Genomic DNA, 18,573 nt, shown 5'->3' with positions numbered 1-18,573 from the left:
ATTTAATCTGATTCTGATACTGTTATTTTATGGAAATGGCAGAACTCGAGCGATGGTAATGCCACCAAGGCTCAATTCCACAGCTGTTCCCTCAGCGGCTAAAGACAGAATTAATTAGTTTCAGGGGAAGTAGCTTTCATTTTGCAATGACACCTACTGTTCCTCAGACAGTGGAGCAGGCACTGGGAGGGAGAGGTTTTAAAAACTGAAATCTCCTGGTTGGCAATCTTCCAGCTTGGATTTGGCCAGAGCAGAGCTTGGGAGCTTGCAGGCTACAGTCGAGCATCTGCCTGCTGCCCAGCCTGGCCGCTTGGGCAGTCCCCGATGACACTGCGCAGTGCTGCTGTGACCAGACTAGCTAGCAAAGAACCAACCCTTGGGGGTCAGGCACGAATCCATGTGTATATGTATTCTCAAATTTAAGTAGGTTGTACATATTGAAATGTAAATGACCTGTAAAACAGCGAACTATTTTTTCTTAACCATTACATAGCAGTATATATTTGTTAAACAGCTTGTATGCTCATCATTCACCACTCTAATATTTTGTACAGATAAGTCGATTAAATCTTTTACTCATAAAACTGCTTCTGACTGGTGCTTGGAGATGGAGGTCTGGACCAGTGCCGTTTAGCCTACTTAGTCTTTGGAGAGCAGCAGCCAGGGACTTGTGCGTCAAAATGACTGGATCAAAATGGGTAGATACATGGTAGGCCTGGCCCTGCTAGTCTGTGTTGACCATGGTGCTCTCAAGCAAGAGGGTTTCAATGAGGTATCTATCCATGGCCGGGATCCCTAAGCACAGGGCCATCACTGTGAAACTGCTGAGGTCCCTATGCATAGCCCCGAACTGTTCACCGAGTAGTCCTGGGTTCAAGACAGAAGAGGGCTTTTCTCTCCAGGAAATGACAAGCACGGCAGCTTATAAGGAGTGAACAGTCATTCAGAAACAGTTGGAAGGGATAAACCTTTGGCTTTTGCCTACTCCAGGCTGCTGAGGATCTATCTCACTGCAGAAAGCATGGGTCCTCTCGCTCTGGAGGCTGCATGGCCTAGCCTCTGAAGGAAGTCTCAAGGCATAAAGGCCAGTTGAGTGGCTTCCTCTTTGAGACCGAGCACATATTTCCGAGGACCAAGTCTGAGAGAAAACGTGACGAGCCAGTCTGCTTGGTCCTCCACACACCTCCTTAGCTGCTCCAGCTTCTCCCCCAACAGCCTGTAGTGTGTAGTGTGCTCTCTTGGCTCTTTTGCCCGACTTCTTCCTACATTTGCAGCAGGCTACTTCATTTGCCTTCTGGTTTTGATCACGGAGAGGAGCAGGGGTGACAGCTGACAGACCTGGCCCTCATGAAGGACTCGTGACCAATATGACCTTTGAGGATATAGGGTCCTGGATATGGTGACCCACCTTTTTGATAGCAACAGCAACACCTACCCAGTTTGGATCCAATGTTTCTGTAGTTCGTTGATGGTCTCTGTGGTCATGTTTCCCTCCTGTCAAAGACAGACAGACTCTCTCTGTGCTCTTAATTTCATTATCAAACACATTTTTCTTTTATTGAGAGAATATATATCTTCTCAACTAAATACTGTGGCAGGTATAATAAATGTGTCCTAAGACCCTTCCAATGGAAAGGTGTAAAGTCTTGTTCATCATATTCCTAGGCTAAAATTTCAGTTTTTCATTGTCTATATGACCTATTCCAGCTTGCTGTGCAGGGGCTCACACATTCACAAGAGAAGGGGCACTTGTGGGGAGAAAGTCAGGGATTTGAAATTGTATCCAACTTCCCAAACACTGTTGTGAACAGCTCTAAAAGCCTCTCCAGTGGCTGACACTGAGAAAGCCAAGTTCAACTTCTGCCCCCTCCCTGGCTCTGCTGTGCAGTCTGCCCCTGGTGGCACTCATTTCCGAGCAGGGGTGAAGGTGTCCTCACTGCTGTCCCCCGGGAACGGAGACTCTGTGGTCACAGATGCACAGGGCTCGTGTATCCCTGGAACCTGTCCTCATCTGGTCAGAAGGATCAGCGATCTGGGGAGAGGCTTCTCCGCTGGGATATGTCGCCAGTGCTGACTTCGGTGGGGCTGTGGGTGTCTGCTGAGTCCTAATCACATGCAGGTGTACCGTGATGGCTGGTAGGAGGAAGCCCAGATGTTCTTCGGAGCTTGAGCTGGGTGGATTTGCAGAGGTGGGAATCTAGTCCCTCTGTGAGGGAGGGAGGGAGACCTTGCAGGTGCACCCACACCCTGTGGCTCTAATGGACGCCCAGTCAGGGGTCACATTCCCATCCCAGAGAAGAGGGATTTTCCCATAGACATACCCAGGAAAAGAAATCCAGCCTGCTGTGGGGAGGTCAGAACAAACCCTTCACCAGAATGTTTGAGGAATGCAATACAAAATGAGAGCGTTCGACTCAGCTCGGCCATTGTCCTGGGTATTGTTGCTGTAATTCCCATTTGGGGCACTCTGCAGGGATCATGCTCGGTAACTAATAAGCCACATATTTGGTAGCTGCCAATGCCTAAGCCGCAAAGGTTTTCTAATTATAGAAGAAGAGAAACAACCATGGTAGTCATATCAGATGAGACGGGCCACAAGGGTTAGTGGCCTTGCTTTGCAGTTTGCGCTCAGAAGTGAAAGGTTGTCTTTGAATTTACTCTGCTCAGGAAGTGCACACATGGCTCTGTCCGATGCTTTCATCGACATCCCTAGTTTGAGGATGCAGACCTCCTCAAATGTGACTTCCTGACAGTCTGTCCGGCTGAGAACCTGTATTCTGTGAGAGCTTTCTTGCTAGGTCTGGAAAAGATGTACACTAACTTTAGATAACCAAATTTATACTGAATTTCTGTAGCAGGCCCTATTCTCTGGTGATGACTGCAAGTCCAGTCTACCTTCTACAACACTCATTTGAAGAACAAGGAGAGCCGGGCATGGTGGCACACGCCTTTAATCCCAGCACTAGGGAGGCAGAGGCAGGCGGATTTCTGAGTTCGAGGCCAGCCTGGGCTACAGAGTGAGTTCCAGGACAGCCATGACTACACAGAGAAACCCTGTCTCAAAAAACCAAAAAAAAAAAAAAAAAAAAAAAAAAAAGAACAAGGAGGAGGGGTGATAGTAGGGGCCAGGAGAACCAGGCTCCTGCTCCTGCAGTCATGATGCTAAGAGATCCAAGAGTCATGACCAGTCTTCCAGGATGGACTGGCAAGAGGGAGTTAGATGGACACTCAGGAGGTAGAAGCAGTTGGTGTTTTTGGGCCAAGTCTCAGGATGGGCATGATTGAGACTTGAAGCAGGGATTCTCAAGGCTTAAGAGCAAGCACGTCTGCAGAAGAGTTTCTGTGTTAGGCCCAGAGAACCAGGTGTCTAGAAGGCTTGGCAGAGTGTATCTGTGATAGACACCAGTATGTGGGTTTTCCATCGCCTGATGGAGCTCTTGCCTGTTTGGAGTGCTACAGCTTTCAGTCTTTTACAAGCCTCATGTATGACCTACCACCTCCTTTCACTTCTGCCTAGGGGCGGGCAGGGGGAGGGGCTCGCTTGCCCTTTCTGTGACTTCCTTTCCAGTCCTTCTGCTCTTGCAAGCTTGCCCACTGTGGCCTCTAGGAGGCAGCACGGTGTAGTAGAAAGAAGGGGACAATGCCATGTCTTTAGAGCCCTGGCCTAAACTAGGATCTTGGCTCCAGTCACCTGCTAGCTATAAACTAATGTTTTAAAAGTTTATTTTACTTCTGTGTATTTGTGTGGATGTGCATGTGGCTGTAGCACATGTCTGCTCTCATAGAGACCAGAGGTATAAGATCTCCCTGCAGTTGAAGCTGTAGATCATTGTGAGCAGCTCCACTAGTGTGCTGGGAACCAAACTCAGGTCCCCTGCAAGAGAGTGCTTCATCACTGAGCCATCTTTCCAGCTATGAGAGTGACCCAAGGCACGTTGTACCTCAGGTTATTTGAACACTGGGCAAATCAGAGCCTCCGAGGACTGGGAAGTCTGCGTGCGAGACAGCACAGGGGAAAACTTACCTGAACTTGCTCTCTTTATGCCAACCTGACCCAAGTCCTGCCTGCTCTTTATGAGAAAAGGCCTCCCCCTCTTCCCCAGGAAGCCTCAACTCACAGAACTACAGCAACACCGTGTATGGCCATTGTGTCACCTGGAGCTGGCAGAGTCCCTACTAATGCATCCCAGCTGCTCCCCACCTGGACCAGGGGGATCTCTCCCCTTCATCTATGGGGCACAGATAGGACTCAATCCCCCCCCACCCCCAAGTATATCTTCTCTTCTGTGCCCAGGAGGGGACCAGGAACAGAGACGTCTCACATGTTCTGAGAATTGCTGTGTTTCCAGGGTCTTTTCTAAGCCCACTCTGACAGAATCCTAGGCTGTGTGTGTGGAGGCTGCATGACCCAAGGCCAGAAGGCTGAGCTGGGTTAGCATGTCACAACTGAACAGGAGCAAGGTCCAGCAGCTTGGAGACCACAGCATCCTTACAGCCTGGGTGATAGCATGGGTACTTCTACTTCACTGGCGAGACTGAGGGAGGTTGCCAGTTTCTCCCGTTAGGGGCTGTGATAGCAGGCTGGCCAGACACTTTGCTGACTGCCACACACATGAACTCATTGTTTTATAAGAAACAAAACATCTTCGATCTCCTCAAGCAAACCGACAAACAACAACAAAAACCCCTAACCAGGCAAGTGCTGCTATCATCCCAGCTTCAAAGGTGAGTGGTGAGGAGGCTCAGGGAGAGATGGCATCTTTTTGGAGACAGGGTTTCTCTGTAGACCAGGTTGTCATTGAACTCATAGATATCTGGGCTCTGGCCTCTTTCTCCCTAGAGTTGGGATCAAAGATATATGCCACCACTGCCTGGCTGGGATGAAATATTACATAGTGTTGTGAAGATATAAACAAAAGATCTGTGATTTAAACTCAGTTTGCCCTTTACTGCCTAGAAGAAATCTACTGTCTAGAAAACAATGACAGAGAGGCGTAGTGGAAAGCTTTCTGTTTTGAAAACTGTTTTTATATATCCTTGAAGTATTGCAAAGCCCCCAAATATTGATAGATCCAGGGGAAGTACTCTCTGGTACATTTGTGAGAAAACTGGCAGGAGGCACCACAGTCCCTAGGTGTGTTCTGGCCTTCTCAGTATAAAACAGGCATTCTCTTAGGCTTACACAGTGCAGTCACTGAAGTCCGAACATTAACACTGCCATCTTTAGGTACTATCCAAATCATTCCCCAGTTTATTTTATAATAAAAATATTCAATCTAGAGTCAGGGGTGGTATTAGCTTATCATGCCCCTTTATTCTTATTTAATCTGAGTTGTGACAACTTTCATAAGGTTGAGGGAAAATCAAAGCACCGAGGTATGGGGATGTCCAAGGGTTGACTGAATTAAATACTGAAAGGACCCCAGAAATGAGCCCGCACGAGGAGCCTCTGGAGCGTCATTCATGGCTCAAGACAGACTAGGAACCAGCATGGGCCTGGATCAAGGTTCTAATGCTTTTCACCCAGCACCAGACAGTTTTATAGTGAGCACTATGAAGAGCATAGGGACCATCATGTGCTTAACTGGAACACTAGAGAAAGCTCCCGGGAAACGGATCACAGCTACTTCTCATATAGTTTTGTCTCTTGCCCTCTCTTGTCTGATGTTTGAGGCAGGGTCTTGCCACATAGTTCGAGATGGTCTCAAAGCATGTTTCTGGTGTCTGGGGAGGCCAGAAGAGGGTGTCAGAGCCTCTGAAACAGGAGTTCCAGACTGTTGTGAGGCGACATGTGGGAACTGGTGTGTGGGTCCCTTCCTCTGGAAGAGTGGTTAAGTACTCTTAAGCACGGAGCCATCTTTCCAGATCCTCTGTGTATTTCTCAAGGATTCACTGTCCTAAAACCCGATTCTTCCCTCTTCCAAAAGTGCAGTGACAGAAGCACCTTTAATAGCTGAATTCAAACTGCTTATACAATATCTTGGATACAACAGTACAGAGATCAGACCAGACACAGTAGTGGCTGTGGAGGAGACATTTATTATAAACTATCATTTGACGTTGAGGTGAGGAATAGGAATGAGGAACCAGGGCCTTTTAAGCAGGATTTGGAAAACAAAGAGTGATGTAAAATAATTTGTAAGAGAGATCCACAAATGCCATTCCTTTGTTCCAATAGGTCTGACTTGCCAGGACTTGTTTTTATGCATTGATTCCCACCAGTGACCAAGCCTGTTCTATAAGCAAGGTACTCACAGCCTGAATCCTGGCTTCGCAGGTCAGTTCTGCAGGAGGCATCCTTGTGCAGGCACCAGGGAGGACCTTGTGTTGTCTTCCTGGACTAAGGCTCCTTGTCTGGAGCCTGGCTTATCCCCGCTGAGAGGCTGAGCTCCTCTGTAGAAACCACATGGAGTGAGCGGAGTGTTGAGAACCCATTCTTCTCACCACTGAGAGGCAGCACAGCAGAACCAAATCCTTCATCATGGCCTTAGGCATTTGAGAGGAAGGGCCGTCTCACTGCCCTTGAGGAATGAATGGTACTGCTATGAGAGCTTTTCTCTACAAGACAATGGAATGCTTCCAATTGTTCAAGTCATATAGACAGTTGGGTTTATTCGCCTCTGAGATCTTAGGACTGAGTCAATTAAGGTAAGGTAGCATAGCTGTCCAGTATGTCAGGAAGGAAGCATCTCGGCCAGGAATATGCTTTTCTACTGGACTTCAAGGCTTTCAGGAGTGAAGAAATACAAATTTAATGGCTTTCAGAACTCTGTACATTCACAAAATCCTTTCTTTCCAATCAATAAAGTTTAGGCAAATGGAGGATGAGCTAATGCTTTACTCAACAACTTAAAACACCTTTCCAAAGATGATGTCCTAGGAAATTTTCAGAAGGGAAGAGTCCCAAGGCAGTTAATGGCATCATGAATGGAATGGGTGGCTCACTGCATCCTGTCCATGGAGGTCACTGGCTGAATCACACTGATGAGAAATCCCATGCAAATCTGATGTGGACACTTCATCCCTCCCTTCTTGCTCTAGAGGAGCCAGCAGGAGCCAGCAGGAACCTGGCCTTTCAGGGGTCAGGAGCCTGTTGGTTATCCTGTGGTAGGATGAAGTCAGGAGCCTTCAGCAACTCTGTCGAGTTAGTTGATCAATGTCAGGCAAACTTGATTTTTGGTTTATTGCAGGTGAATCATGACTATCACGGTGATGATCTCAGCAAGGACATGTATGAAGTCAGAATTGATTTCCCCTGAACTAGGCAAGTGCACCGTCAGCATCCTCTGCTCACTGCTCTCCCATGGAGTGAGCTGTCAGCCGGGTTCACTTTAGTCTTAGTGCAGGGTGTGGGAGCTGGTAATCTGTAAGCCAGGAAGGTCTCTAGTTTTCTTTTAAGCATTAGGATTAAACATTTGCCCCTATGCAGAACACACCTAGAACTTTCATGTATTGGCTGTAGGTGACTTTTTTTCCCCACTTGGGCCAGTACTTATTTTTTTTTTAAGAATTATTTATTTTTTTTAATGTTTATGTAGCTGTCTTCACACACACCAGAACAGGGCATCGGATCCCATTACAGATGGTTGTGAGCCACCATGTGGTTGCTGGGAATCGAACTCAGTACCTCTGGAAGAGCAGTCAGTACTCTTAACCACTGAGCCATCTCTCCAGCCCGGGCCAGTACTTATTTTCTGGGCGGTCTATTATTTATCCACTCAGCAACTATGGTAGCCATCTCCTGGCTAAAATCGAGAACAAAAGCATGTGGTATTCCTTTCTCACAGAGGTAAATATTGCCTTCTGGAAAATCTTTCTTCATGTCTTCATAGTACTTTACTGGACACCAGCCGTCGACTTTACCATAGTAAAACTTAAGCTGAAAGAAAAGCAGCAACACGTTATCTTCCCTTCCCAGTAGCAACTGATACGGGTGGTTTGCAGGGCCCTGAGGGCAGCACTCTGCCCACCGGTCCTAAGGGTCTCCCCAACCCCCGCCCCGAGCCCTCAGAGCCCTCAGAGACCACAGGATTCATTAAGGGAATGTGATGGGAAGAAAGCCACCTGGAGACTCTGTGGGGCAGATTCCTCTAACTCACCAAGGGAGCACCTGGAAAGGTCGTGAGTGCTGAGGTTGGAGTGGAACCGGGGAGGAGGGGGAGGGACACAGTTAAGCAGACACAGTCACTGAGAGACTAGTGACTGTGAACTTATTGTTTTCAGTAGGCACATGGATAGGTTTGCTGAATGGATACAAAGAAGTCAGATCGCCTCTGGCTTCTCAATGTAGCTGATAAAATGTGACCAGCACTCTAAGGGTCTGTGCCAGTGTAAGGAGGCTCAGTGTGACAGCAGAGTGTGCTACATTTAGGGAGAGCACTTCACCTCAGTCTCCGGTGACACCAACGAGGCTGAGTGGCAACAGAGCCTCTTCTGAGGCATTCCTAAGACTGTTCCTGGACATTTATCTAGACGTGCACATAAAAAAGATATGTGCACCATATAGATGCTACATTATAAACTGCCGTCCTCCACTGAAAAACTGTCCTGTACCCTCTAAGTCTTTACAAAACAGCAAAACAGTAAAATCATATTCAGAATGTTACAGTGATGATTAAAAATATTTAAGAAATGTGTGGCTTTCTCCTTCCATCTTTATGTAGGTCCAGGGGAATCAAACAGGTCATTAGACCTTCACAGTAAAATACCATAGTAATACTCTTTATTAAAAAAAAGACTAGAGCCGGGCAGTGTTGGCGCACGCCTTTAATCCCAGCACTTGGGAGGCAGAGGCAGGCGGATTTCTGAGTTCGAGGCCAGCCTGGTCTACAGAGTGAGTTCCAGGACAGCCAGGGCTATACAGAGAAACCCTGTCTCGAACAAAAAAAAAAAAAAAAAAAAAAGGAAAGAAAAAGACTGTATTTTAAGGGACAGAGGAGAAAAGACATGCTTCTTACTTATAGAACACTGCTTCCCTTTACTGGCACTGGAAGAGCAGTGGGAACAGAGGAGCCCAGGGAGCAGGGCCTATCATGGTTCTGCCTGATGCAACCTCTGCTGGCTGAACAAGTATGCATCCAAAGGTGTGCATGATTACCACTCAGGAGGCACAGCTTCCTTTCTCCCTCCAGGAGTGTGTACCAAGTAGCTAGCAAGCAGCTTCATCTAAAGGCCTCGGGGCTTGAGTGAGGAGCTGAGCCAGGGCATGCTTTCCTTTGCAGAGGCCACTGAGTACAGGCCCTGAAAGGCAGATCATCCTCGTCCATTGCTCCCTGGGTCGTATGCCTCAGAGCGGTGTGCTTGAGGAGTCAGGCGAAGCTGAGAGACCCGGAGCCCAGCTCATCAGAATCCCTGCACTTGAGGACTGAGCCCAGGCCTGGTAAAAATTCAGCAACAGTTTCCCGGAATCATGGATCCCAAAATACAGCTGCCTTAGGCTTCTTCTGTGGACCAGTGGACTGGACATTCCAGGGCCCAGCCACACACTTAATATCAATAACTCTCGTTACAGAAGCATGCAAAAGTGACCAGTCTTTTAAAAAAAATGTACTCAGAGGTCTATCTAGGCTTTGACTACTTTTATTAGAGTAATAACGAATGTTTATTGAATGCCTGATATACACTGGACACTCTGTGTGAAGTCTAAATTATAAGACAGGAGGTATAGCTATCATTTTAGCACAACTATCTGAGAATATGTTAATATTAAATGATTTCATTGATGGGGAACGACATCCCACAATGAAGCACGTGGCTGAGTTTAAGTTTGAACCCGGGTTGTGCCACCGAGAAGAGGACTCTCTTCTCCCACACTCAACTCTTCTCAGCCAGGCTCCCCTAGAGAACCTAAGGGCATGCCAAGGCAACTTCTGTGGATGCCGTGCCCGAGGTCAAATCAACATGGCGGAGATAAAAACAAGCCTATCTGTTTCCAGGATGATCACGACATTCTGAACAGGTTTCAAGTTAAACAGGCAGAACTAACACAATCCGTTTCAGAGTGGGGCTTGGCGGAAAGGCAGTCCTGGTGAGCTAGTCCAGGGAGCACTTTCCTATGCTCCACCAAGCAGGACGTGTGCATGTCAGAAGGATTTGCATGGCCATTGTGCAAATGTCGGTACTAGGGCTGTTCCCACAAGCAGCACACACCTCTGGCTGTGGCAGGCTAAACAGAGGGTGGGGACAGAGCGAGGGCAGAGCCCCCTCCCCCCACCTGAGAGTACTTTGCCTCCTTTAAGCCATGTGGTAGCCTGGCCTGGAGCAGAGGCAGTACCCTTGCCCTGCCATGGCTGCCAGTCTTCTCCCAAAGGTTGCAACCACTGTGTTCTCTCTAAGAACTGAAGACTCCTGTGGGCCCAGAGTGATACCCGGGTTCAGCCCGGAAGTAGCACACAACAGCTGTTTCCATAAGCTTGGGCCAAGGATGGTCACGGCAGAGTAGAATTTCCCTCCTATTTAAATGAAAACTTCAAGTTTATAAGCAAACTCGAGTTCACTTTGCTATGAAGGAGACTTGGATCCCCTATAGTTGAGAGCAATGACAGGATAAGGGAGCGCTGGTCTTCTTGTTACTTCAGATACACCAGGTGCCCGGAAAAGCACAGCAGACCCCGGAGGCTCCCACACAGATCTGGGTCATAGCTCCGAGTCACCACACAGGTGATTTTTCCTCCCTTGGCTTACTCTATTCCAGAGCTCACCTTATGCCCCTCCCTGCCTCTCTTCTCGGATTAACTGGCTCCTTTCCCCTAACCTTTAATTCGAAATGGCCAGACATCGATCTTGAGATGTTTCTATCTTTATATTGTAGACTTCTGTAAGTAGCCACTGTGCACGCTCACAGCTTCAGCTACAGGCCTATCATGCCACAAACAAAATGGACCCAGCCTCCCGTTTCTGCTTTATCGTCAGTATACATCTGGGCATGTATTCACTTGGCTATTCCACAAGTACCTCATATGCGTATCAGATACGCTGATATCTCACGTCCACTCAGTGCCTTTACAATCTCTTCAGCCCCGAGCCCACCGCTGCCATTCTTCTAGAGGCCTGGGAGCAGACATGCCACATAAAATGTAACTGTTTTCCAATATTCTTCCACACTTTTCCCAAAATGATCCCTCTCCTGGGGCAATCTTGTCACATTTTTAGGGACAACTGATACATGCTGGGATCCCTGAATGGGCTGTTGGCAGCTGCTTTGTGTTCTGATTGGTCAGTGGCTAGATCAATGGTGGTTGCCAAATATTTGCAATATTACCCCAGTTCAGTGGTTCTCAACCTTCCTAGTGCTGTGACCCTTTAATACAGTCCCTTATGCTAAGTTGACCCAACTATAAATTTATTTTTGTGGCTACTTCATAACTGCAATTTTGCTACCATTATGGAGTAAAATGTAAATATTTGTGTTTTCTCATGGTCTCAGGCAATCCCTGTGAAAAGGAATTTCATCATCCAAAGGGGTTGCAACCCACAAGTAGATAATCACTGTTCTAGATGCTGTCACCTTGCTTATAACTCAGTGTCCCTGACAGACAGACATATCCAGCCTCTCTTTCCCTAATGCAGGACTACCTTGGAGTCTACTGGCCCAAACAGACCCAGTGTTTGGGAGTATAAACTTGTTATTTACTACAATATTTTTCTTTTGATTATAAATACAGGCAATCAGCCACTATGTTATTAATATATATAATATATATATAATATATTCAAATCACAGTAAACTTACTGTAGATGACTAAAAGATGAATTAATTACACTCACTACTATAAACTCACAGTAGTAACTTTGACTGTTATATATTTTTAATTTTATTTAATTTTTAATTATATATATATATAATTATATGTATATGGGCATGTGTCTATACACAGGAGTGTGGGTATCCACAGAGACCTGAGGCATCAGATCCCCCAGTGCTGGAACTACAGTGGTTTTGGGTTGCCTGATGTGAGTGAACGAACTGAACTTGGGTCCTCTGCCAGAGCAGTGCTGAGCACTGAGCTACCTCTCCAGCACCCATTGTCTCCTCTTACTATTCAATGTGTTAATAAAGATGCACACAGTACTATATCACAAATTAATTTTTAAGACATTTTGCTAACTGTATTTCAATACTCTATTTTCTATGGAAGCTTCCTGACTGGATCTGTCTCTTTACCTAGAGCACAGTGTTCACTATCCACCAGAGGCTGTGAGCTGTGCTGAGGCCTCAGATGACAAGAGCAGCTCCTTCCTTTGGGGTGAGAGGAAGGCTGCTCATTTACATACTGTGTGTGACAAATGTGACATAACCTTAAACAGGGAGCCAGCGAGCCAAGGGGGAGGCCTGTAGGCCTGCAGCTGGGGAAACTTCCTGGAGGGGACAGTCAGTGCGAGCCAAGTTAAAGGAAAAGTGGGATTTAGCCAGGTGAAGAGACGGTGTAACCTCTGATGTCACCTGGCTGCTATACTCTTCCGGACACAACTATGATGAGTTTTCTTCTGGAAAGAGAAGCAGTTACCTGCTGTTGGAGACTGTATGTCAATGCAACTGTCCAGTACTGGGCATACAATCTCCAGACCTTGCAAAGGAAGGCAGCTGGCCTAGACTTTGCGGAGCTAAAATTGGTCAGTTTCCCTAAAGAATAGTAAAACCTCTCTATGTGCCAACAATGGAAACCAGTGGCAGAAAATCGGAATGTGACTTTCAAGCCGATGCCTGACAATCAGGGTGGAAGATGGATCCAGGAAGCTTTCGGCAGGATGTGGTAGCAAGACTATTTTTAGAGTAGTTTTCAAGTGGCTTCTTGGCTAGATGGTACAAACAATACTGTTAGTAACTGTTCTGAGTTGAACAAAGTGAAAAATGTAAAAGGTTTTAGCATCAATGCTGGTTCAAAAACTTCACACTGGGCAGTGTGAATAGGCAAGAATGTTCTGAGTTCCTCTGCTTAGGTTGAAACATGGACAAGGGCATCCTTGCACACAGCATCTAAGGAAGAGACATCTGCAGTCTCAGGAACAGGGCTTTTAGCTTTGACTAAACGAACCTTGGAAGCAGGGAGGCAATGCCCACCTTCCTAGAGCGATGTGCCCCGTTAAGTTCCCTTACTTTCCTAAGCTATGGGGACACAGTATGCTGAGCCATCTCTATCAAAATTAAATTGTAGCATGTCTCCTCCTTTTTCATTATGTGACATGAAGCGGTCTTGTGTCTGCACCTCACTTCGCTTTGGAATGCCGAGGAAGTGGGACAAACCTATCTGAGTAGAGAGTGGCTGTTCAGCTGGTAGAAGGCAGTCAGTGACTGGCTGGAAGGAGTTACCGAGTCACAGCAACGGACGGAGCTGCTTCCCGCCAGGCTCAACAACATACACACTAGTTGCTTTAAATTCTACGTGTGCATTTAATGTTATTGTCATGGGGCACAATTATTTCCTGGAGTTGGACAGCTTATTCCCGAGCTTGTGTTAATACTAACCTTGAAATGTTGACTAGCCACCAGAATATTCCCAGGTTTCTCTCAAGAAAGTCTCAGGAAACTTCCAGTCCTGCCACAGTTGCCATGAGCAGACCTCTATCTGGGAATGATTACTCGTGCATATGGGTTTAACTCGGCACAGGAATAAGCTAGCACCTTTCTTTGACCTCTTTCTTAGCACAAACACACAAACAGGATCCAGAATGAGTAGTATTTTACAGCAGCTGGCTTCCCCAGGTGGTAGGCCCGGCTCTAACATGACAGGCCCCGTCATTCCCCAAGTGTGAATTTTGGAAGTGAGCATCTGCCAATCTTACTATAAAGCAGTTGAACTGTTTTTATAAACTTCCAACCTGGAGAACTAAAGTGCATTTTGGAAACAGTCTCAGTTATAATTTAACTACAAAATAAAATGCTGTTTTCTGGTAATTTCATAGCCTCAATGCTAGAAGTATCTGAGAGCCCTGGAGAGCAGGTTCTCCCTGCCCAGTTTTCTCCATCTAACTAGTAACAGCTTCCTCTTCATTCGAAATTTTTATCTCTAGACAGCTGCTGCTTAAGAAACATAAAGATGGCTATGGGCAAACCAAAGAGACATGACATCTCCCAAGGACCTGTCGGAGGGAATATTTTTAATATTGTAAAATCCCTTTAAAGTAACACATATAATGCCTGCTTTCAGAAAGTTGTATTGGGAGGCTACAGAACTATGAATAGCCCTGTGGACAAGCTTCAGTCTAATGTCTCACAGCTGAAGAAGAGCCCCTCAATGCCGTGACGATCTGGGATTTGACCTGCAGGCTCTAGCCGAGTAAATGTCCATCAGGATCATTCTGTACCCAGCAGATGTCAGTGTCACATCAACTGTAAAGTTCTAGGCCAGTGCTATCTTAAAAAGTATAGGGCAAGTTCATATATATATTTAAGACAATTTTAGTAACAAGGTTAAAAAGAGTATGAAGGAATGAGTAAAATTACTTTAGATGTATTTTAAACATTTTTACTACAATATGTCTAAACTATGTCAACACGTAATAAATATATTAATGAAATACTTTCCTTTTAAGATACTGTTTTCCTGCCTGTGCCAGGGTTGAACTCAGGTCTTGTACAACATCAGGCAAGCTCTCTACTACTGATCTATATTCTGCGCACCAGGCACTAATGCTTTAAAAATTAATTTGCATTTATACTTCTGAAACACCTCAATACAGACTAATTACATGTAATACTTGTGTGGATGTGGGATTTTAACCATGCAGTTCTGGGCTGTGCACGAAGTTTAGCAGCAGGTTGTGTGCCCTTAGCATGTGCAAGGCCCTGGGTTTGATGGAACCAAAGCCATAGAACAGAATTAGCATAGACTTGAGCTGGAGAGATGGCTCAGTGGTTAAGAGCACTGGCTACTCTTTCAGAGAACCTGGGCCCAATTCCCAGCACCTATGGGGCAGCTCACAACTGTCTGTAACTCCAGTTCCAGGGGATCCGGCACCTTCACACATGCATTAATCCAAATAAAACACCAACACACATAAAAAACACATCTTTAAAAACAAACAAACAAACAAACAAACAAAAATAAACAAACAGTGTAGATCTACTATCTTCAGGATGACAGAGACAGATGAGGTGCCAGAAGTGCCAAGGCCATCCATATACTAGGATGTTTGGGTATATTCCAAACCATGGTGGCGTTACAACTTCAGAGACTTGTGCTTCCAAATAAATCTGTGTGTTGAGTCTAGTGTTTGCAGGTGCCACACGCCTGATATCTCAGAAAGCTGCTTTTAAAAACTTTATTATTTTATTTTATGACTATGGTGTAGGGGTGCTCTGACTGCATTTATGTCTATGCTCTAGTGTCTGGTGCTCAAGAAGGCCTGAGGATCCCCTGCAACTGGAGTTAAAGATGGCATGTGGCTGCTGGGAATTGAACCTGGGTCCTTTGGAAGAACAGTCAGTGCTCTTAACCACTGGGCCATCTTTCCAGCCCAGAAAGCTGCTTTTTATGTGGCAACAAGATAGCCTTACATGTTGGAGAATGAGAAAGGCAAACTAAATGGTCATCAGGTCGCACACAATGTTAGTTCTTTCCTACTGTTTTATTATATTTCAAAATAACTCATTTATTTTACAGACACTATTGAGACTTCTTAGCATAATACACTGCTAAACAGGGAAGTATTGATTTTAAAGGTAAATTCAACTAAACAAGTGGCAAAAGCTACTTATGAAGCTGTAATCAGCTTTGCTTATACCACATAACTCAAGGGTAACAGAAGAACTCTGGCTAAATAGTAACTTCAGCATCTTAAATCCAGTTCTTAGCCCATTCTTGCCTTGTGTCCTTAGGAAGCATTTCTAGCCATCAACTGGCAGCCTCAACTGACCCAAAATGCCCCCATGGTTACCTTAGGGAGAAACTCCTTTATGATGTCATCATCTCTCTTCACTATCTGGACCATTTCTTGGCTCCCGAGGTAGGCAGCGTTAGCTTTATTAAAAACAAACCAACCAACCAACAGTTAAACACTTAGAATATATCGAAGAAACATCAATGTCCAATTAATTTTAGAAAATTCACATGTTCCATTTTTGTAGATGCCAAGTGCTGTGTGACATGAGATACTGGTGGTTGTAAAGGAGGCGTATGAGCTGGCTGGTGGACTTGCAAAAGGAAGCTGTGTTTACAGAGGGCCACGGCTACAGTTTGGCTAACCCCAGGAGGGACAGGGCGGCCTACCCTGGCCAGCAAGACCCTCAGAAGCCAATGCATCACAGAGAATCAGACCGTGACCAACACCCTCTGTCCCATATAGAAGACATCCACAATGGTCTCCCTCCCCGCACAGCAACCTGGGAAACATGAAGCAGGAGACAAGTGTAAAGCCCACTTCATTGCTTTCTCTGTTCTCAGAATCTCTGCTCTTCACCGTCCAACATCCAGTGTCCTAAAAACTTTGCTTTCACATTTTATTTGTTTTTTTTTTTTTTCAGTTGTTTTAGGCAAGAGGGCAAACGAGGTCCTTATTATTTGTGTCAGAAGTGGAGGAGCAATGGGAAGTTATTTCCATTTGAAAAAAAAATCTACTTGTGATCTTCCCAATAGAATTTTTTTGGAAATAAGCAATTTAAACACACTGGCTGCTACTTTTACAATTCAGAAGTCTTCATTAAGAGATTATACTTTCTGTCTCTGGAAACATCTAGAAACATGACACACTTCAGATTTAATGAGGAAGACTTTTTTTTTGGGCTCTGTTTTACAAATTTAATTCAGAAATAGTTTTTAGTAACAGTGGCTAAAGTTTAGATGTTTTTTGGCTAAAAGATTTTATTAACAAATACCAAATACATGGCAGCAAGTCACCCATTTAGTGCTGCAAAACAGCAGAATTCAAGCCACATATGTGGGACCTTGGAAGGCCCCTCCATGGCTGATGCATATTGGTTAGGCCTTCTCATAGCCCATACGAGAGCTTATCAGTCAACACACATTTCCAGCTGGCCTTTCTACTGCACTGGCAGGCTGGAATGTTATCAAGGTGGAGGATATTTAATCAAAACTCCTATTCCTGGTTATCAATACTTTGTAGGTCAGAGACAGAGACTCTCCTGTGAACACGTCTTTCTTATACAAGCTAACCCATCAGCCTTGAACCCTAGGTATCTACTCTTTGGACAACTTTGACAGAGCAACCCAGCACCATCCCTTTCTTCCATCTGAAATCACCCCAGGGCCAGGGACCAGACAACAGAGACTACCCAGAAACTTTAGAATTTCCAATGGCCAGTCCTAGGTCTCCCCACCTGCTTTACTTCATCCTTCCATGGAATCTACAATACAGGCTGTAGGTCATCTGTCCCTTCTGCTTCCTAATCTAACCGGCTGCCTCCCTTTGCGGTCCTGTGTGATGTGACATGTACCCCACCCCTGGAAGCTATAAACAATAAACTGTGTTTTCAGTGGCAGTTGACCATGTCTGATTTTGCATCAAGGACAGGGGCATCTGGGTAGGTGAATGTGGTGGCTCTGGGAGAGTTGAGGAGGGGAGGGCAGGGAGCTATAGCAACCTAACGCTCCAGAGAGCCACAAAGGCTGCACTCGAGCTTTACCTGAGTACTGACCAGCACAGTCAAGTGCCACCGCCAGCATCCAGGGCAAGAACCTCTGAAGGACTGCAGGAACAGTGTCTGACCTGGGTACCACGACTATTGCTGCCAGCCTAGGGGAAGCCCCTTCATGTGATGCACAGCATGCACAGGACTCAGAGTGCTCTTTGGAACCCCAGGTCAACAAGTCAGAATCTGAACCGTGGCCACATTACACAGGAGGGCGGGGAGCCCAATGGCTGCCCACCAGGGTCTTCAGAGAGAAGCTGCCTATTCTGGACATTAGACAACCATCTACAGAGTGGAGAAAGATATGCACCACATGGCAAAAGTATTGGCATCTGAACATATTTGAAAACTTCTAGAAACCAACAAAAAAGAGGTAGATGACCAAACATCGAAATGAGAACAGGCTTAATAGGGAAAAAAATCTGAATACTTTGATAAGCTTATATTTCTGAAAATCAAATTTTCAGTTGGGAATATATTCTAACCTATTTCCACTCTTCCTTTCCTTGTCATTTCCCATCTAAGTATATTTTTTTCTTTTCTTTTAGACAAAACTCCCTGATTCTTTTCCAGTAGTCACTCTGAGCACATCATCTTTGTCATTCCTCAGCCATGCCCCCAATGCAGCACAGTGGTCAGAAATAATCATACCAAACAGAAGTGTAGTTTCCTCAGTGGAAAACACACTGCTCTTGGCAGTGGTTGCCCACAGCACAGCTGAGTTTCAAGCGCTTTGGAGAAGGAAGTGCTCAGTACAGGAGAACAGAAAAGAGAGCACGAAGGGAAGGCTTTGACCTGGGAAAATGTTTCTGTACTCGGGTTTCATCAAAGGCCTCAATAAGTTCCCTCGTTGAAGACTCACAGGGAAGCCAGCGCTCTAGTTCTTTGTTACCACTGCCCTCTGCAATGTTTAACTTTCAAGGGTCACCACAGGATGCACAGGAGAGAGGCTAATGGGCTCAGGGCAGCTGACAGGGCTGATGGCC

At 45.8% G+C, this 18,573-nt stretch overlaps 1 protein-coding gene across 2 annotated transcripts in view; it reads right to left on the bottom strand.

Annotated features, from left to right (window-relative positions):
• Positions 1 to 6,019: 6,019 nt before the first annotated feature.
• Ldah (lipid droplet associated hydrolase) overlaps positions 6,020 to 18,573 on the bottom strand; it is a 94,463-nt gene continuing 81,909 nt past the window's right edge. For both annotated transcript variants that reach the window (XM_021178871.3, XM_029484714.2), the window contains 2 exons: positions 15,877 to 15,959; positions 6,020 to 7,879 (listed from right to left, as the gene is read on the bottom strand). In XM_021178871.3, coding sequence (XP_021034530.1) covers positions 7,688 to 7,879; positions 15,877 to 15,959 — 275 coding nt within the window. In that variant the 3' untranslated portion in view covers positions 6,020 to 7,687. The remainder of the gene's footprint in view (positions 7,880 to 15,876; positions 15,960 to 18,573) is intronic.

Source organism: Mus caroli, unplaced genomic scaffold, assembly GCF_978045245.1.
Source record: "Mus caroli unplaced genomic scaffold, Mus_caroli_1 scaffold_14, whole genome shotgun sequence".
In the NCBI taxonomy this organism is placed as follows: domain Eukaryota; kingdom Metazoa; phylum Chordata; class Mammalia; order Rodentia; family Muridae; genus Mus; species Mus caroli.
This window is presented reverse-complemented; position numbering and strand designations above follow the sequence as displayed.